The 21,694-nt window shown below is 37.3% G+C and overlaps 1 protein-coding gene across 5 annotated transcripts; it reads right to left on the minus strand.

The window, feature by feature from the left end:
* Nucleotides 1–1,897: 1,897 nt before the first annotated feature.
* LOC121998710 lies at nt 1,898–21,447 on the minus strand. Of its 5 annotated transcripts, none has more exons than XM_042553740.1 (17): nt 21,249–21,447; nt 20,432–21,046; nt 19,724–20,270; nt 19,522–19,594; nt 18,028–18,146; nt 14,951–15,008; nt 14,701–14,837; nt 14,297–14,469; nt 14,060–14,199; nt 13,693–13,977; nt 13,500–13,586; nt 12,203–12,307; nt 7,929–9,287; nt 5,676–6,221; nt 5,372–5,582; nt 3,070–3,450; nt 1,898–2,964 (listed from the first exon to the last, which is right to left on the minus strand). In XM_042553740.1, exons 2-17 carry the CDS (start codon nt 21,030–21,032, stop codon nt 2,198–2,200), a joined length of 5,589 nt encoding a protein of 1,862 aa, XP_042409674.1. In that variant the 5' UTR covers nt 21,033–21,046; nt 21,249–21,447; the 3' UTR covers nt 1,898–2,197. The 5 variants fall into 5 exon arrangements, with proteins under 5 accessions (XP_042409674.1, XP_042409673.1, XP_042409671.1 ...); XM_042553739.1 differs by having other exon boundaries at nt 1,898–2,997; nt 21,249–21,446; XM_042553737.1 differs by having other exon boundaries at nt 1,898–3,450; nt 21,255–21,446.
* Between the last annotated feature and the right edge of the window lie 247 nt (nt 21,448–21,694).

A 21,694-nucleotide genomic window follows, 5' to 3' on the forward strand; every position in this document is an offset into this window, starting at 1 on the left:
CGTCTTGTGTATGTATAAAGCGCATTGGAGGACATCTGTATCATTTTACAGGCACGGGGCGCTCATTTTTGCCCTAATGACCCCTGCTGCCCATGCTCACCCACTGATGTGCCGCAGCAGGTGCTGGAACACAAAGGAGAGAGGGAGGACGCTGAGAGCTCGATCTTCCAAAGACGATGGGATTCAAGGAGAAGCCATGAACGCGAACGTGGCACTGGACAGCAGGCGGACCACAATCCCCAACTGGTTGACGGAGTACTGGTCATATATGGTGAACAGGCCGACAAATAGGAAGTGACCATTTCTCCCAAACCCAAGGAAGAATATGATATATAGTGAACAAGCCGATAAATAGAAATGACCATTTCTCCCCGAACCCAATCCCAATGAAGAATATGATATTCGACCCGAATAGAAGAGCATCCAAAAAGATTACCGATATCCTGACCTATAATATCCAATTATTATCTTTTTTCGAAATCTATTTATTACTTTTTATGATGTTTGGGATAGACTATATTGATATTTAATCAATTTTTAAATTTTAATTTATTTTTTAAAATATGATATTAATTCTAATATATTTAAATTTATTGATGATGATAGTTGGATGGAGAAAGAGAAAAAAATATTAATATAAAAAATATTTATTCCTTTAATAGATATAGGTATGGATATCCAATAAATATGAGGATGGAAAATATGAAATTCCGCTCAAATCTAATCCATTACCATCCCTACCAGCAAAGAACTCCCAACCAGAGTCCTTGATTGGAGAAGGGGCAGTCACTGACGTCCCCTACAACTATCCTATACCATTGAGAATGAATAAATTGAAATATCAAAGTCAGCCATCATATTAAACAGTATCCGCAGTCTTTATCAGTAATTCCTCAATTCTATAAATCTATATAACTAACTCGGCTATATCCTCATGAAGGCGCTTGATGCGCTGCTCAGCCAAAATTGCTTACCAGAGCAATAAAAACTGTGTTCAGAAACAGAAAAAAGAAACAATAAATGGCGAAATAAAATACAAATATTTGTCATTCTCTTTCCTATGTGCTAGAAATAACAGGTCCTACATTAACAAAGTAACACCATTAATCTGCTGTTGGGAGGCTTACCGTAAGCACTTTCAGATTTACAGGTGGATGAACTGGGAAAAATCCGCTCAACCTCTGAGATTAGTTGGGGTCTGGACAAACAAAAAAAAAACAAACATATCCCCTTAATCCTATATTGATCTTATTGTATCACAATTTATAAATTCGTCTATCAAGAATACTAGGAAATTAAGACTTAGTGATACTTTTGCTAAGGTCTCATTCAATGGAAATTATGGGAATGAATCAAGATTTATTAGTGTGAGCAATTGCTCCTTTTTTTTTTTTCTTTTTGGTGCACTGGGTGGTCAGTGATCATGAACAACCTTCACCTCCTCTGATCAGGAATACCTGGAAAGCACAGATCAATATATGAATTTAAAAAAAACAAAGGCATTAGTACACATTTTCTGAAGAAAAAATTGGCCAACATTTTTTTCTTCAAATCAAACAGCGATGAAGCTCGCACCTGAAGGAAAGATCACGGGCAACCATCAGTAGAACAACCAAGATACAATGATAACGATCAGTAGAAAACTGTTTTTCTAATTTTGGCAGGGAAATTACCTGTTCAAATGAAGATGAATGTGTTCATTGAGTTTAAATGCCAACTGGTGATGAAAGTTCGCCCGAGTCAATTCTCAGCAGCTAAGTCAGCAGCAATCTGATAATGATACATTATTCTACGAACTGTTTCAGTTCTTGAAAATGCACATTTCACACATCCACATACCACCCTTTGAGTTTTCACTGACTCAAGAAATTTGCAAAATACATGAACATTAAGACTGTTGAAACAAGGAAAAGATGCAACGATATTTTGGCTGGAAACATCATGATTACAAACATCCAGCAGGTTGAGAACAGTACAGGGTCGTGAGAAGAAATATAGATAAAATTCTGATTCAATGCTGGAACACAAGAGAAGCCAAGTGGTGAACATTACCCAAAATCTACCCAGACTAAACTAACTTGTGTCTTCTGATCTCAAAACGGTCAGTCGAGCATGCCCGAGGTTGTTACCTGTTATTTACAACAGTGAGCAAAATTCGGGTATGGGTGACTAGTGCTAAGAACCCTAATCAAAAGCATCAACTTTCATCATCAGATATACATACAACATCTGAGTTAACTCTGTGCCTATCTACATCAGCAGCAGATGTCTGAGACAAACCAGGGGTGGTTGTTGATGGGAAATTGGATGAATTTCTGTCAATCGTAGGAACTAAATTAGCTAACTGAAAGGAGCTTTGCTGGCTTGCCCCAATGCCGATGTCCTGAACATTCAGGGGCAGTCCAACACTAGTTGATGAGACATCTTGACAAGAAGATACAGAATTGGAGATGACAGGTTCTCCAGTTCGACTGACAGGCAGAAAGCATGGTTGCAGCTTAGGGGTATTTGCAACCTGTCCCATGGTGGTTGAGCCAATATTGGCAAAAGGACTAGTCCCACTTATTTGAATGACACTCGAAGATGTCAGTGACGCATTGGCTCTAAAACGTTGGAGATGTGGTGCAGGTGCACGTGTTTCGCTTCCGATTTGAATGTTTGATCGGGGGGGAAGCATGGAGCCGAAGTGGTGCCTAACCGAATTGCTTGGGAAAACTGAAGATGGACTTCGGACAGTCTGACCAGAAGGGATGGATGGAGCTCGAAGTCTTATAGTGGCAAATGAGTTTGATTGTGCAGCTGATGGACTAGCAGCTGACAGATGAGTAGCAGGAGGCAGCTTAGCAACTGTTGGGTGACTAACTGGAAGTGGGATAGCAGCTGATGGAGCCAGGTTAGCAACTGTTGGGCGAGTAACTGCAAGTGGTATAGTACCTGATGGGTGAGTAACTGGAAGTGGGATAGCTGCAGGCAGGTTAGCAACTGTTGGGTGAGTAACTGCAAGTGGGATAGCAGCTGATGAAGCCAGGTTAGCAACTGTTGGGCGAGTAACTGAAAGTGGTATAGTACCTGATGGGCGAGTAACTGGAAGTGGGATAGCTGGAGGCAGGTTAGCAACTGTCGGGTGAGTAACTGGAAGTGGGATAGTAGCTGATGGCCGAGTAGCTGGAAGTGGGATAGCAGCTGATGGACCCAGGTTAGTAGCTGTTGGGCGAGTAACTGGACATGGGATAGTAGCTGATGGGCGAGTAACTGGACGTGGGATAGCAGCTGATGGATGTGCATCTGGAGGAAGGTTAGCAGCTGCTGGGCGAGTGACTGGAAGTGGGATAGCAGCTGATGGACGAGTAACTGGAAGTGAGTTAGACATGGAAATTGTTGATGATGCAGCCCTCTGTACAAATTGAGGTTGGGAGGCCTGAAGTAAATGATGCAATGATCGCTGCTGACCTGCAGTATAAACAAAGTAACAAGAACAATGTGAACATTTAACCGCCTCGAGATTAGAACAAAACCAGATGATTTCAAAACCAAGGCTACTTTCAAAATACTCAAACTAGTATGTCTACTGCAACTTCAATGTTAAGAAAAACTGCCTCGAGATTAGAACAAAACCAGATGATTTCAAAACCAAGGCTACTTTCAAAATACTCAAACTAGTATGTGTAGTGCAACTTCAATTACAAATTAATGCTAAAAATTGAGTGCCAATAACTAAAAACTTCAATGCAACTACACGCAATGAACTTTTGTTCCTGTCTGCAAGAAAATATGTTTACTAACAGAGAAGCCAGTGCCCTAGCAGTAGGATCTCACATCCATGAGCAAGATTGTCATGTAGAAAAATGATTTCACAATTTCAACATAAAAAATGCTAGCTTGGTAATAGAACCAAGCTTGTTAATATGTCTCTGAATGCACACTGGTACTTGGTAGCTATCCTTCTATGCCTGATATGTAACATAACTCTAAATCAGGGTTTAGCTCATGTCATATCAAAATGACTACAGCAATTGACCAAAAGGCACACCCACAGTTCAGAATTGATCAAAAGGCATCCCAAGCTTTGAAAATGCCCAGAAGACGCACCTTTTTCCTATTTTACCCCTCTACCAAATCTGACTTTTTTTTTTCTCTCTTTTCTCTTATCTTTCCTGAAGAGGAGCCTTGGTGCAACGGTAAAGTTGTTGCCATGTGACCAAAAGGTCACGGATTCGAATCCTGGAAACAACCTCTTGCAAAAAGCAAGGAAATGTTGCGTACAATGGATCCCTTCCCCGAACCCCGCATGATGGGAGCTTCGTGCACCGGGCTGCCCTTTTCTCATATCTTTCCTCTCTTTTATGCATACAACCTCTCTTCTCATTCCTCTCTCCTCCATTGTTTATTTCAGCTTCTCCGGATGTGTTAAAATATTATTGGAAAAAATCAGCTAGAATGTGGTCCTACTCCGGGAAATCAGGCCATTGTAGTGCCGAAAAATAATGTAATTAAGTTGTGGGGCAGATTTTCAAAAATCAGCACAACAATAGTTATGCATGCATGCATGCATGCATGCAAAAGAGAGGAAAGAGAAGAGAGATTGCATGCATAGGAGAGAGGAAAGAGAAGAGAGAAAGAGAAATAGAAAAAGTCAAATTTGACAAAGGGGTAAAACAGGAAAAAGGTGTCTTTTGGGCATTTTCAAAGCTTGGAATGTCTTTTGGTCAATTCCGAACTTTGGGTGCGTGTTTTGGTCAATTGCCGAAATGACTATCCATTCAGGAGGATGACATGGACATCATTGAGCACTGCACTTGTCTATGTGGGACTACAGAAGTAGAACATCTTAATTTTAAACAAAACACTTTTAGCACATACCACTGAGCTGGCGAAACCTTTACAAACCAGGTGAAGAGAGTACACAGGATGCGACAATAAATATGGAAGGGAAAAAGTATACAAAAGAAAACATCAACCAATATTAACAACTGTGAATGATATTCAAGGTATATGTAGATTCAAGAAGGGTAACATCTTATTTTGTTGGCTTATAACTCCCACATAGGTAATGCTTATTTCATGCAGTCTATTCCACTCTACTAGGTAACAAAATTGCTCCTAAAATTGGATTGGGACATTGACAAATGATAACTTTTACTGCATTTTCTCCACCAGTAACTCATCAAAAAATAAAAATAAAAATGATCACTCATCTTCACAGGAATACACATGATAAGTGCAATATCATATTGATGTTCAATTAAATTAAAATTTAAGAACTAAAAAATAGGATTTAGTATGCGCATAAATTTGTAAGAATGGAAGTTGAGTAAGAACATCAAATCCATGAACCATATGTTCCTAACTGAAGACTTGTCAAGTATCCTACCTTGTGAGGTCGAAGAAGATCCTCCTTGGTTCTCAACAAATTTGGCCCTAAACTCCTCTGCTAAAACTTGATTCATGAACACTTTATCGTAGATGGTTGCTAGAGTCTTCTTACTTTGAACACATTCTGATTCCGCATCCTGAAGAAGCATATCATATTTTTTCTGTACCTTCAACATCTCTTGATCACACTCAAGTTTGAGTTTCAATTTCTGGAGAAAAAAGAAATACAAGGATACAGCTAAATGATGAATGAGTAAAAAGGTCATGCAGAAAGCATTTAAAATAATTCATAGAAAGCAAACCGTATCCTCATGCATCTTGCCAATTCTGTCATCTTGCATCCGTATTCTTGCTAGTTCATTCTTCAGCGGTTCTGGTTGAAGACCTTGAATTGGCATCAATTGTATAAGAGGAAAGAGGGGATAACGAAATGTTTCTGGTTGTCTAGAAACATTTGTTAGATCTTCTCCGATACTACTTTGCGATCTCATATGCGAATTTTGTAAAATTGACTGGTCTACAATCTGGGAGACAAGTGCAGAAGATAACATAGTTGGCTCCAACATTGGCGTGCCATTTTGCAATGAGCCACTCATCTGTCGAGAAGGCTCTTGTTCGATTACAGATGCAGCTATGTTATCTTCACACTGTACAAATATAGGCACCCTACCAATAGGCAGAGGGTTGTCAAAATAATCAGAAACAGCTATGTTATTAGTGAGCAGTTCATCTGGGAAGGTGAGAATGTCAGATGAATTTGATGTGGGAATTTCTTGAGAAGTGCCAATGCCTTGGCCCTCAAAAACAAGTGAGTTATCAGTCCTTGCATGCTCATTTATACAAGGTTCCTGTTAGTGCACACGTAGAATTTTGTCAGAATTAGTACATAATGCAAAGACGTAGGAACCTATGCAGGCATGATTCCACCATGATCATGTGATTCTATCAAAGAAAAATTCACATTTGCTATACAGAAGAAAGATGATGGAAGCTGAGTGAAATAGGCGTCACTTAAAACTGGAATTAAACAACCATACTTGCTCTAATGACTCTACCTACAAGTTAATGTAAAAACTATCAAAATCCCACTCCCTTTGGGAAACAAAATCTAAGAATTGATCTAAGTGCACTACAAGGTCCCAATCAACTTCACAAGCTTATCTTATTGCTATGAAAATAACATTATGCCCAAAAATTAGTGAAAAAATACAATGAAGCAAACAACATTCCTCAGATTGTGCAAGGAGAAAAATTCCATATCTTTCTTCCAATCTTTTGTTACTGGAGGTACTAATTAACAAAGACTTGGTAGGCTCGAAGCCATGTAAAATTGACTTAACACTATTAAAGACTAGAACATCTAAGGATGAGAGCATCACTTGTCCAGATTTTGAACACATTTTCTTGGCTTTTCAAGATAAGACAAATAAGGTTTGGTAAATGTTGTGATCTAGGTTGATTAATACATTAAAGAGTAGACACTAGAGAGTTTCTATAATTAAGAAATTATATGCTCAAAGATTTATTGATTACTTTGGATTAGATAAGATCTGATTTTGTCATGTATAGTTTTGCTGGCCCACCTAGAAGCCAGATTTTGTTAGTCATTTCCAATTCAACAGTTGACAAACCAGTCTTTATGTGCTACTGCTTATTGGATGCGAATTTTGAAAACCTTACTATAAATCTTCCTTAGTAGTTAGTAATACTTTAAAACAAATTCTGCACATTAACAAAGCTAGTTGTAAGTTTCCCAGGTGATACTTCAGTAGGTGCGAAATTGAGTTTTCAGTATAGAAGATTCATTATTATTTCAAAGGGCATTTGAGCCGTCATTTTAATCTTTCCTCCAACATCAACTATACAATCATTTCAATTGTCTTCTAATGAAGCAATAGAAAACAGGTGGTTCTCAAGCCTTGAAGGTTTGCAATGCCATTTTATTTGTTGGTAGAGACGAAAAGCAAAATATGATGCATGGATTAGTGATGACGAGCCCCATATAATAGTCATGTGATATTTTTCTAGAACCAATATCGCTAGATTCTATGTTTCCTCCGTAGAAGGTCACCTGATGGAGCTGACATTTGTCGATGGCATCCAGCAGTTGGATTGCCTCAAGCATTCAAGTTTCATAATGGAAGGAAATCAAGATTGCATAAAGCTCTTATCTCGTCATCAATATTTGCGGTTTTTAGAAATTTACCTAGCTACTATTTGCAATAGTTTTTCAGCATTTTTGACAAAACACGTATATTATTTCTAACATATAGAAGCCAGTATGAAACCGTGCAGGTGCATCCATGCATGGCATCTTGAAAGGCAACCATGTCATCTATGTCCTGGATATTGCATATAACAAAACAAACAAAACTGAAATTTTCTTTATAGTTAACTCATCAAAATTTAGTGTGTTCATTTAATCAGGAACAAAATTGACATAACAATTTAAATGTCATGTGACTTAGCGATTACAAACTAATGAGATTTTTGCTGCTAATTAGTTTTAAAAAACTGACTTGATAATAACTCGATATGTATGAAGGAAAGTGAACCTGGTTCTCCGTAGATAAAGTTGCCAAGCATACGCCATCATCATAGTTCATATGTTCTCCTTGATCCATAATTTGTGATGGACATGATCTCGAGCATGATCTTTCTGAATTTTTGTCAAATGCTTGCTTCTCAGTTGCTGCTATTCTACTATTGATAGGCATGCCATCAACTGCATCAGTCACTATGTCCATGACAGGTAACTTAGAAGCAAGAGCAACAGTATCCATGTGCACATCAATTATATCTGTAAATGGAACACTAGATGGAACTTCCAAAGGCAAATCCCCAAGGACTTCATCCACACTGTAAGACTGGGTAATAAATGTATCACGTTGACCTGAAAGGCACTCAGCTACTTCTGGAGAAGCTTTAGCAACTTCAAAATTTTTTGAAGGCCGCTCAGTGGTTACTAAGTTACCGATAGATAACACATTGCCAGTTTGTTCATTTTGAAAAGACCCAGTTGTGTCGGAATCATATGTTCCAATTCCCAAACTATCATGAGAATCATCTTGGTCTAGTACTTTGAATTCCTCCAGCATGAATCCAGAATCTGACAATGGAATATTATAAAAACAATCCACTAAGTTAACAGCCTCTAATTTACCACCCTTTGCTTCTTCCAACCAGTGATTTTTTATCTGATGCTCCTTATCCCTTGCAACTGATTGCATACTTTTCAGTTTTTCATATTGCACACTCATGTGCTTACTAAATGCAGCAATTTTTTTAGCCAAATTTTCTGAAGATAATCGAATATTGTTCTCTCTCTCAGTTGAATCATTGATCATAGCTAGAAAAGGTTCAATCCTTTTCTCATGCTCCTTTTTAAGACTCATCTCCATCTTTTCCTTGTGCTTGTTGAAATCTAAAATTTCTTCATTTTGCTTGACACTGAGATCTGCTTCCCTTCTTGAACAAATTTTGTTAATGGAATTAGTTTGATTTCTAATAAGCTCATCATTTCGAGAGCCAGAGTGCTCCTGTAAATCTGCATGTGTTGCACACCCAGGATCTTGCTCCTGCTCTGGCAACATTAGCTGTTCAAGAACATTATGACCTGGATCCTCATTACAGGCACCTTTCTCAGGTTCAGAAACATTAAGCCCTGAAGAATCTGTTGACATCTTGGAGACAGGTTCTTCGGTAATATCAGCACCACTAGATGGTGGACCAGACTCCCTTTTTTTCCATGAAGTGCAGTCTTTCTGAGAAAACTTCTTCTTTAGAATTCTTAATTTGGAATAAATATTAGATGCCTGATCTTCATCACATGTGAAGTTCAAGTACTTCTTTGCGAGTGCAAGTGTCTCCTCATGGTCAATCTTGTGCTTCAAGAAGGAAGCAGCCCGCCAACACTATTGAGTTCCAATGACAAAATTACATGTCAGAGAAAAAACACATAACTGCTTGTACTATAAAATAATAAATAAATAAATAAAATATACATAATTAACATATGACCATATTAAACCAAGAGAAGAATCGATCTCAAGATGAAATTGGATAAATGTTTACCAGCGTTCAACTTCGTTTTATTAAAATATGTGCATTTTTTGGGGTCTATCCAATATTTGTAAACTTCAAATTAATCACTTGTCTCTGACGAGAGAAAGTAAAAAACCAAACACTGGGTTACAAACTTTGGATAAACAATCAAGATTTACCTACAAGCTACAGAAAGCATATAGAAAATTTTGAGTTCTGAATGTACACAGTGCAGTGATACTCGAGATTTCTTAAAAAGCAAGCAATAAAATCCAGTTTACTTGATTAAGAAAATTTGATAGAAGCTTCAGATTAAATTGGAATCAGAAAGTGTTCAATAGCAAGTGTGGATTTTGGTCTCAGCAAAAACAAATTAAAATGTCAAACTCTTGACAAGATAAATATTACATTTTTGAAACTGTTTTTTTATACTTAAGTAAATCATTTTTTTTCAGAAAAACAAATAACAAAAACCAAATTTATAACCAACTTACCGCGTTTCAAAGTAGTGCAGTGCAATATTTACAATGGTCGCAATAGCAAAAAAAAATACAGATCTGAAATTGGTGAAAGTCACATACAAAAATCGAGCACCTAGATATATTACTTGAAGAACTTTTACTTGAAGCAAGAAACAAATTCAAGACTGATATTATTCTGTTTAATCCAGATATCTTCCCTTCATATATGAGATTTAGTGCTTTTAGAGGCGTTCACATATTTTTGAAGCCCGGTGCACGAAGCTCCCGCCATGCAGGGTCCCGGGAAATGATTCATTGTACGCAGCCTTATCCTGCTTTGCAAGAGGTTGTTTCCAGGATTCGAACCCGTGACCTTTTGATCACATGACAATAACTTTACCGTTGAAACTAATAAATCCCACAACCTATCCAATATATCGTACCAAAATTAGTTTAACTTAAAAAACTTTACAATGTCCAAGGTGCCATGACATACCAGCTTTAGTGAAATCCATATCCCAAATCTCTACATTCTAGTATCGATACATGATCTGAATTGGCCCTTGCTGACCTTTGATTTAGACTATCCCACCACTTCAATCCTCCTCCCCTCCATCACTTGTCAAAAAAGAATACTAAGTTGCTTAATTTATGAATTCAAGACCATGATTCTATCAAAATTTTGGTTGACTTATTGAATGCCATATTAGTCAGAATATTTCTGCTAATAATGTCACGGCCTGCTAAACAAGAGAATTGTAGTCTATTTTCTATTGATAAAAAAGGTGCAATAGATTGAATGCCCTCTACTAAGCATTGTTGCAGAGGTCACAATATATATTGCAAATTGCAATGAGTGCAATTGCTTCCAATCACATCAAGGATAAGTCACATCACCTAAGGCTTATTCCTCATAAATTTAGTAATATATTGAGCTTTAGAAGTGCAAAAATCAGAACATAATTAAATTCTCCATCAACAAATTTATGGTTTGAAAATTTCAGTTTGTTTTTGTTTCTATCAAATTAGTAAATTGAGCCATGTCCACTACTAACGCTGTCCTTGAAAGGGTGCTACATGCAATTCATTCCCCTGCCCAAACAACTCTTCCACATAAACACAATGAAGGAAAGACTTTCCATCCAAGTAAGCCAAGTACAATAGAAAAGTTAGATTAAGTGAGTTTAGACATAAGGTCTAAAGATAGAGTTCAAGAAAACTTAAATGATGGAGAGGAAACTTGAGTGATGAAAAAGAGAGATATGGATATCTTTTACATCGATTAAGGGGGAGAGAGAACCCTGCTGACAATAATAGTAGTTGTGAGCAATGACATAGATTGTTCTTAGTGCTCAGTATTAAGTCATGCTAAGCTCGTATCGCTTAGTAAGAATAATACAAAGGTGGATCGTAGGCAACATGAGCAAAATGACAAATTCTGCCCATGATGCTTATTAGTGATATGAAGACCTGGTCAAGTGTGATGTATCACTCTCATCAAGCTATAGATTGCTGACTGAGATACTTGGATCTATCCCTTCCCTACTCATTCCTAACATCAATATTCTGACACTAGCTAGACTATGAGTAGGCACCCAGAATGCCTATTGATCACATGTAAGAATGTTTAAAAACAACATTGACACACTTTGATACACACCTGTCAGGATACTAGTAGACCAAAACTTCAACTAGAAGTGAGTATTCGGTTAAAACCGAATCGAATTAACCTAACTGAGTTTTTTTTTGAACTAGCCAAACCAACCAAATTTTTAAAAATAACCAAACAAACCGAACCAATAAAATATCAATTAATTAGTCAAAAAATGAATTAACGAATTTTTTCTAATTAAGGTCTAAAAATTCGGTCTATTCAGTTTAACCAAATAAGAAAATTTAAAACTGAACCCAAACCAATTTAACTGATTTTTTTAAGAGAAATAAATGAAATTCCGAATAAACTGAACTGAATTTTAAAACTCGGTCGGTCTAGTCAGTTTGACCGAATTTTTGCACACCCTAACTTCAACCACGCTTCCTCCTACAAATTATAGGAAACAAACACAAACCAAAGTCCCTATAAAATATGCTTAAGATATGAATAATTGCCAGGCAAACTAAAGCTTGACTTTTAGGGAAAAGAAGAAAAAATGGTTAACGAGTTTAAGTGCATTTCTTATTAGAAAATTATAATACATGAATTTGCTTGCTTCTAAAAAATAACATTCAGAACTAGAAGCATGAAGACAAACAAAACAAAATATTTAAATATGCATACAAACACATTTTTGACAGTAAATAAAGATACTGAAGATTGTTCTAACCAGTGATATCTTGAAGGCTTGCAAGATTACTTCTGGTTCAGGATTCACTTGATGATTATACATTATATACTCAAGAAAAAGTTGAGCCATATCTGCAACATTCTCCTGCAAGTATAAACCATCCACCAAGAAATCACATAAAACTGCTGAAATGAACCAAAAGAATGAATAAACCTCCAATGTTACCATGGAGAAAAAATATATTACTATTCAAAAGATTGCAAGGAAGGTTGAAAGAAAAAAGATAGAGAACAAGATGATTTCATATTAAATTCAAATCAAAGATAACAAACTTGTGTTGACCAGATTTCTGATTTTTTTTGCATAAGAATATATAATCCCACTAATAAGTCTGAAGTTTTGAAGCACTTCAAGTATATCAGCCAGCATCATACAAAAATCACATAAATGTGTTTGTCAATTTTTCCATGAGTGATTATAGAACGAACATAGGATTTATTACATTGCATGATTGCAATATGCAGGCTTCCAGCTTATATGCTTCAAGAGTGAATAGCCTCTCAGAAAATGTCTCATTTTATCATACTTCTCTATTATGTTTCATGCTGACTGAAACAAACCTCATGAACCTTCATTTTTGTTCTATCAGATTTACACATATTGGTATTGGATTAAGATACCGAGATGGTGTGTGCAATTTCAGAAGCAAGGAATTTAGTGGTTCATAATGGCAAGTAACACTTTTTACAAGAAAAGGCTATGCAAGAATTAACCAAAAAAATTAGCTTGAAAATACTAACATGGTAACATGCATGTTTCTTGTTCAACCAATACACAAAGAGGTCATCAGGTCAATACTGAAATCTTAGTAATTTTAAATCAAGATTCTTTGCTTTGCAGCTTCACCTATTCCTGAAGATACATTCTTTGACCTACAATTCAATCGAAAACAAACAGTTATGCTGATGGCCTTACCAGTTAGTCAGCCATCAGATCATAGGTCATGCATGATAAAGTAGATCATGCAAAGGTACATAATTACCAATATCGTCTAGTAAGATCCCTATGAACTGGTATACAGTATCTCTACTGACTTTTTCTACCCATATTGGAATACCTGAAAAGGTAATGCCTGCAAGATGCAGATAAATGGCAAATACAACTAAATAGCACTTGTAATGTTGCTTGGGAAATACAAATAAATAGCCTGCAAGTTAGCTGAACTGACAAATCTCCATGAAGCATATTTTAGAAAAGATGCAAAGTCTCCATACTATATAAGCTACTGCAATTGTTGTAAATCATCTCAGCTTTTCAAAAGTTTCAAACTACTTACTGGAAGTTTCAATATCTCGCAGAGTTTTGATAACTCTGGTTTCAATAACTGATGAAGGCTCCTCTGGGGAGGTTTCCGTTCATATGCCTACCAAAAAAGACAAATGAACTTTTTTTTTCACTTTTAAGAAAAAGTATCAAGCTATTTCAATTGGCGCTGAGGAGAAATGTCTGTGATATAGATAATCACCAACCTTGTCGGCATTGGAAGAATCAAATGCTGTTTTTCCTTTGAGACGAACCTCATAATCTTGCATGAGTAACAGTGCATCAGGTGTTCGTAAAAACTGTGAACTCTCCAACTCCCATGTTGCGTCTTTATAACCAAGGCCTTTCCATTCCACATACCATTCATGGTAGCATTTTGTAAAGTTATTACCAAGCTTTTCAAAAAATTGATCTGCTAGTTCTTGAGGCATCAGCAATCGTTTCTGCAATAGCCGATGAGGCACAGTCCACTCCTGCTTCCATCTAATGATCTGAAAAGAAATAAGTTAATCAACAAAAGTGTAACAATATACGCACCAGGCTACGAAAAGCATGATACATGAATAGACCAACCATATTTTTTTGGTAATCCCTGTTGAATTTAGACAGAATTGAAGGAGCTTCTTGAAGCATCTGGGTTTCTGAAATCCATTGATTGTGAGCATGTGCAAGACCTTTATACTTGACAAGGTATTGTTTGCTATTCTGCTCTCCTAGAACCATGGCATGGGTGAGGAAGTAAATAGTGTCAACTTATGAGAAGCCAAGTAGGCTATCAAGATAAGCATAATAATTGCTAATTTTCCTCACCTTCTTTAAAATTCCAAACAGAATCAATCCCTACAGATACAGAGTACACCCCAAACTCTATTTTCTTTTTTATACAAGATATACACAGCCAAATACCAGGAGGAGCATTCGGTAAGGGTGGATCCAAACAAGAAAGATGATAGCGTGTGTTGCACCCTTTCCCGCGACATAACCTAAGATTATAAAGACATTTACCCAAAGCTTTGTTATAATTAAAACTAACAAAGTAGACATTGAGGCAAAACTTGTCATCTGATTATTTATTAGAATATATTTTCATAGAAACACAAACTCGAGGTAATCATTGCTAAACAAAAAAAATTGCTATGGGTTATCAGAAATCTGAGAGTTAGGATGCATCAATTAGCATAGACCATGTATTGATGTGGAAGACAGAGACTTACAATTCGGTTTTTTGTTGTCTGCAAAGGACACAAACATCGGGATCGCAATCTGTTTGAATTTCAGCCAACGGCTCACCGGTTGAGCAAACATGTCTCTTTGAGCTACCCAAAGTATGACAATAGGAACTCTCACTTGTCTAATACAATATATCAAGCAAGAAAACAGTCAAATAAAGCATCAAGCAGCTCACACTCCAACTAATCGACGTTTTCAGTGAATAGCAAGGAAATAGTTATAAAGATATAGTACCTTCTCTATATTTTTATCAACACTGGTGGTACAAACCGGAGGCACGTGACAACTTGACCTGTTAAGTAAAAGAAACATTTAGATCCATCCACTATTTCTGGAACAATTTGTTTACATGAGATGAAGGGTAAATAACCAAATTCATGCATGAACTACAGATATTATTGTGACTTCATAGAGCAATTTTCTATCTAACTATCCCATAACTCTGAAAATCTAGGCCATTCTGTCAAATTGAAGTAGGGAAAGCTGGATATTCGGTCAGCATTTTTTTCATCAAAACATATTTGTTTGTTATTTTAAAAATAATATAACAACAAATTTTTATCTCTCTTTCTTATTACTCTCCTCTTTCTTCCTACCCTTATTCTCACTGTTGTCGTTGTCCCAGAACAAAGTTTGGATGATGCTCTGACAAGGAAGAAGAAAAGAGGTAGAGAAACACATGAGAGCGAGAGGGACATGAATAGTGGTGGGGGGGGAGGGGTGCGGAGAGAAGAGACTGATACGAAAAGATGTAGGAGGACAGGAAAGAGTTGAAGGAAGAAGGAGGAGAGAGTGAAGAGGGGAGAGGGAAGGGAAAAAGAGAGAGAAAAGGAGAAGAAGGAGGAGGAAGAGGGAGAGAGATGGACAGCAGGGAACCTATTCACCACCTGATATCAGCATATCAGGCATCAGCATCCCTTTACACTCACTCTGCATTATGGCTACGAGAGAGCTTAATGCACATATTTGCACTTCCCATAACATGCAAAGGCGATGATATTAGCAGTGATAGCAGTTTTTATCCTTAGCGACAGTGTATATGAACCAGCATTATTTCAATTTTACCTCTTGATCTTCCTTCTTACTCAATCCCACTTCCCCGGATAGAGCTAGATTACAATAATGAGCCTCTGTTCCAACCGAAATTAAGCAGTACCCTTCCTCTTCTGATCGGCTTCCTCTCTATCTTGATCAATTACAAGTACACAAGCTGGGTTCAATTTGGACTTGAACCAATGCCAAATTAGATGTTTCCAGGCTAAACCCAACATGAATTGTGCGTTCTAAATTATACTAGTATGGTTCACTAGGAAAACAGTTGGGTTCACTGATAAAGTAGGGTTCATTTGGTTCAAAAAGCATCATACTCCCCTCTTATTTTATCCAGTTCAGTTCCTCGCAATCTCTCCTCTCCTCACCACCCTATACGTAAGCCAAGCATCTTCTGCATCCTCCCACGTCGAGCAGATGATGTTCTCCCCTCTGTCTGCAAACAGGAGATCACCTGCTACCTCTTCCCTCAAAATGTCGAAGCCAAGGAAAGTCTCCTTCACTGCTTCCTCTTTTCTTATGTGTTTGTTTCTCTTTATTTTCTTCCTTCTCACTCCTTTGTTCTTCTGCTCAACTTGTCCGAGCAAACAAGCAAGTCCGCCTTGTCAGATTCATTTTTCATTACCCTACCTGTGTCATGTCGTATTAACATAGGTACCTAAAGCACTTTTGTCAAGCCCAAGTATCACAAGCTATGCTCACATGTTCTACTAACATGTGATGCATCCGCATATTATTGAGTTATGATTGCATTAGTTGTATGTAATGAGTTGTTTATTATTCAGGTATCATGTCATACATTTTATCTCTTTGAGAATACAAGTCATATAACTATGGCTTGTCAACCTCTAGCCTAGTTATAGAGAGGATATATGTCTTTGGTCTTCAGACATTGTGATTATATTATGGACCAAGAGTTTGTCTCCTTGACACAATTGCAAATATCCTATTGGTAGATCATATGATGCGAACATTGATGAGTGTTGTGCTTGTGTCAGTTTGAACACAAAACTTTTACAAATATATTGCCAACAGTCGTACCATTGCTTGAGCAGGCATGGTATACATCTCCATAACGTCAAAGTACCTAGGACAATCCACAAGTCTTACGCTTTGATCTACTTTATGACACAACTGATAACATTATTGCATATTGTTGCATTGATAGATACAGTTAGTATTATAAAAGTGCAGGATCACGTTGTCAATTGATATAACAGCCATAATTTTTTTGATGTGCTGAGAACAGTGCTGATACGAAGTGGCATTGATGTATTGTGTGAGTATAATAAACTCAGGACAGCATTGATGCAACAATTATGATACGTTATACATAATGGGGATGCAACTTTTGCATTGTTCCTATGAGCGAGTGTTTCATCTATACTGAGTTGCATTGTAATGCTGAGTGAGATGCATCATATCTACGTTGGAATATCACTCTTGATGTTTCTACTCATGAGGTTGTCGAGTTGGTGGAACTTGTTATTTGATAGTTGTTTGTGATTACTGATAGACAGAAGGTTAACTTAAATATGTTACGCTCTGAAACTAGTAAAGTTGTGTTGTTGGTGTTGTGCTTGGAGCTGTGCAAATTTAGCCACTATCTGCCCAAGTAGATTACTCTAGGCATGGGGTATGAAAAGATGGTTGAGGAATAAGAAGAGAAGGGGGGAGAGAAGAGACAAAGTGAAAGGAAAAATAGAAAATCATTAAAAACAATTGAAGAGGAATGAGGAAGGAAAGGAGTGGTAAGAGGGAGAAGAGAAGGAACAGAACATGTAGGAGAAAAAGAATAGGAAGCGAGGGAGAGAAACTAGAGAGGAAAGGAAAAATGGAAATATTGAAAAATAAAAAGCTTAAGTATTATAAATGATGATTGGGCATTTTTTTATCACCTCTGTCATTTGATTTGGCAGGACATCAACATTTGCAACAAATAGCTCAATCATGAAAATTTAACAAAATAAAAAAAAAAAAAAAAGGCACCCCGGTGCACGAAGCTCCCGCCATACGGGATCCCGGGGAAGGATCCATTGTACATAACCTTACCTTACTTTTTACAAGAGGATATTTCCAGGATTCGAACTTGTGACCTTTAGGTCACAAAGCAACAACTTTACCGTTGCGCAAGGCTCCTTTCATGAAAATTTAACGAAATAATTTTAAAACTGCAACAATGTTAAATTGAAGAACAAAATTGGCCATTTAATCTAAATTGAAAGCAGATATAACAGGTAAAAAAAACTTAGATGTCATACTTTTCTGCTCCGTCCAATTTTTCTTTAGCTTTTGACAATAGAGTTCCTTCTGCTTTATCTTCTTCCATAGGATTGGCATCATTTTGATGTGCTCCTAGAGCAGATGGATGGTCAACTACCTACAGGAAAAAGCAAAGAAACGAAAAAGGAAAAAAGAAGAAACTTGTAAGAAATCAACTGGCAGTTAGCAGGCAACAGTCTAGTGTTGCATTCACAAACTGACTGGTTTCAAATTAAATAAATCTATGTTATTTAAATATTATTACTTTCTATCTTATGAAATTTTAGAATACATATATAAATAATGATTTGAGCAACCTGCATTATGTGTCCAGTTTTTAAAACTAAAATTTTAGATCATAATGCTTATCAATCCATTTATTCAAGCTTAGGATTGTCCAGTGTCCTATTACAAATATTAGTACAACAAATCCAAGAGAAGGACCTCAGTCCAAGTCATCTGACTTAAAACTGTTGTTAAACATCAAAACCTTGTGATCAATATAACCACAATGGAGTTACCAAAATTACTCAAAACATTAGAGGCTAGCAAAAGCAAAAATCATTCATCCCGAGTAACATTGGAGCATTAACAAATGAGAAACTTGGTCTTTGTCAAGATGGAATTACCCAGTTTCATCCTGCAAAATAGTGGTTGTTATTTTTTCATCCTTCTAGCTGATGATTTCTTGGGCTTCACTCAGTTGACATGTGGCAAGCCAGAGAGGAGAGAGGAGAGAGGAGAGAGGAGAGAGGAGAGAAGAGATAAGAAAACTGACGTACAAATGAGTTGGCAAGAACACAAGGTTCAAAATGTGGAGCAAGGGCGAAACTGCATTAGTGTCCAACCCAATCAATACATTAGATCAGAACTTAGGTAATTAACTAAGAAAAATAACACCAGAATCTCTCAAATGGGTACTTAAAGGTAGCATAAATGATCAGAGTGTCAGAGAGTAAACTACAAGTGGGCTAGATAAAGTTGAACCATTCTTAAGTAAGTAATGTTATAAGTTGAACCATACTTAAGTGAGTCATGTGTATCCTTAGTCAATTCCTTTAAAATTCTGCTGTACACATTTATTAACATAGTGGTTGATTCCTTGAGAGGCTGACTCTATTCCAAACACACATGGGGAGGTCTTAAGAAATCCTCCATTAAGGGCACAATTACTTCTCTTTTTCACTGTAGTGACCTCAAGCATGGAAGTACAAAACAACGAGGGCATAATATAAACTATCCACAATAGTTGGCATTTGGCAAGTAGCTGTGAAGATCACAGTATCATGCTATTAACTTTCATTTGATCTTTAGCAAACAGACTGAATCTTAGAACATTGAATTTGATCAGGACAGAATGAGCAGTATCATAAACAAAACAAACCAGCAAATCCAAGAGAAAAGTAATTTCTCCATTATACATGATGTACACTAAATTAGAAAAAGTCAAGTCAAAATTGCATCCAAAGAAATATGCTGGAATTGGGTTAAACCTCAAGAGGAGCAAAAGAAACATCATTAATCCTTTTCATGGTACATGAATCCTTAGCATGCACGACTTGAACCCTGCATAGTTTGCAACACAATTATCAAAAAATAGAAATCACATCAACAATCAAAGCATCCACCCAACATCAAAGAAAAAATGTATGCACAAAAAAAGAACTTTAGAAGATACTATTCTAATACAAGGACCTTGTGAGTTTAACACACTTGGCGCATTTCTCAGAATTTTCCCTCTTAGCCGAAGAAGTTGAAAGACAAACATCTTCTGTATGAACTTCCTGAGCTAGTTTATCATTTCCTTTTGGTGTCACTACCATGTCTGGACCGTAATCAGTCCGCTGGAAACTTGTGAAAGCTACTGGACTGCTCTTATTTTCTCTTGAAGTATCAGCACGATTGGATCTATCTGGAAAAGAAATTTCTCTTGACTTCAAGAACAAGTCTTTCCTATTTTGTTTACATACATCAGATTCATTGTCATTCCCATCCAAAAATCTCTGAAATACATCATGAAAAGGTTCTTTCATGGATATTGCACCTCCTTCAATTCCCAGGGCCTTCACTGAATCCTCCTTTGAACATGAACTAGAACACTCTGCGTCTTCTTTGAACTCTCCTTTGCAAAGTTCCACATTTTGCTCACTGATCTTTCTTTGACAGCACCCACCTACATCCTCCAGCACTGCTTCAGTATCTGCAGCTAGTGAATCACGCTCATGCTGTGTTTCAGCAGAATCTAGAAGGTGCCCAGGTGGGAGTCAGGTAACACGAAACAATCAAACAACAGGCCAAATATAGAACCAGAGTCACGAGTTTCATGGAGCTACCATCACAAAGGTCAACACTAAACACTGGCAAGAAGAAAAATATTAGTGTTAACATAAAACAAATATATACCTGACATTTTAACTTTCTTAGCAGGTGGTGATATTAACGAAGCTCTATAGCTCCTAGCAGTCATTTGCTTTCTCTTGTTATCCGTTGGAGGAATTCTCAAATTGATATGTTTAGACTTGGCCTCTCCTTCATTCTTCACTGCATCACCTTTCTTCTTACCAGAGGAATCTGAGCTTTTGCTATCATTCTTACAGCCTGAGGAACTTGTGGCAGATGATTTGTCAATCCTCTCTGACTTTCGTAGAGGACTCTGATCCACTTTCTTGACTTGTCTTTCAATCCTCCCTTTCTTTAAAGGGGTAGACGAGCTTGGGTTTTCCAGGTGTTCTGATTTACTCAAGTTAGAATTTGATGCGGCTAATTTTTTCATGAGAGATTCCCTGGTGGACCTCCTCAAGGGAGAGGGGTCCTTGGGTCCAGAGCTAGAAGCAATGATCTCTTCCCTGTCCTTCCCTTTGCCACTGGAAATTTCACTACTAGGGTTTGCATTTTGCATTGAGCAAGAGATGCCCAAATCGTGGAGGTCTTTCATTTTTTTGGCGCCTCCCTTGCTCCTGGAGCTGCCGGCGGCATTTTTCTTTTGAGATTGCGCGCGTACCATTGGTTCAATGCTGGCTGCGAAAAAACCCTCAACTTTAGCTAAACTAACCAAAATAAAGATTGAAAGAGTGTACAAGGCGTGCTATCAAGAACGCAACCTACCAGGATACCTGTAGGATTAAACAGGCAACACAAAGTGGAATCAAAGAGTGCTGCACTCTCCGATTGAAGACGCGAGAATGTGGGAAAATAGAAGAAAACGAACAAAAACACGAACCCTAACCAGTCCTCAGTGGTGAAGGCGATGACACCTCGTCCGACCAAGCCCTCCTAGTGGCCGCTGCGGCCTCTGTTGCCGTTCTGCGGAGTGCAAGCCAAGGGGAAGAGAAGAAGCCGTCAGAGAGCGCCTCTCATCGTTACCTAACTCGATCGAAACAAAAAGGTCTCTCTGCCTGCTCTCACGCTCTCCTCGCATGAATTTTAATGGAAATCCAAGGGAAAATAAAAATATTTGAAAATTTTAATTTATTAAAATCATTTTAAAAATATAATTAAATTTTAATAAAAAAAAGGACGATTTACCAACCAGTGTAGATAGAGTTTTGTGTTTTCTGTAAAGGGCATGGGGTGTTTGGTTTTTTCTTATAAATAGAATTTCGAATGAGAATTATAATATTATGTAATAGGGATGAATATGAGTAGAATATCATTTTTAAAAGTAAT

The sequence above is a fragment of the Zingiber officinale genome, chromosome 6A, assembly GCF_018446385.1.
Source record: "Zingiber officinale cultivar Zhangliang chromosome 6A, Zo_v1.1, whole genome shotgun sequence".
In the NCBI taxonomy this organism is placed as follows: domain Eukaryota; kingdom Viridiplantae; phylum Streptophyta; class Magnoliopsida; order Zingiberales; family Zingiberaceae; genus Zingiber; species Zingiber officinale.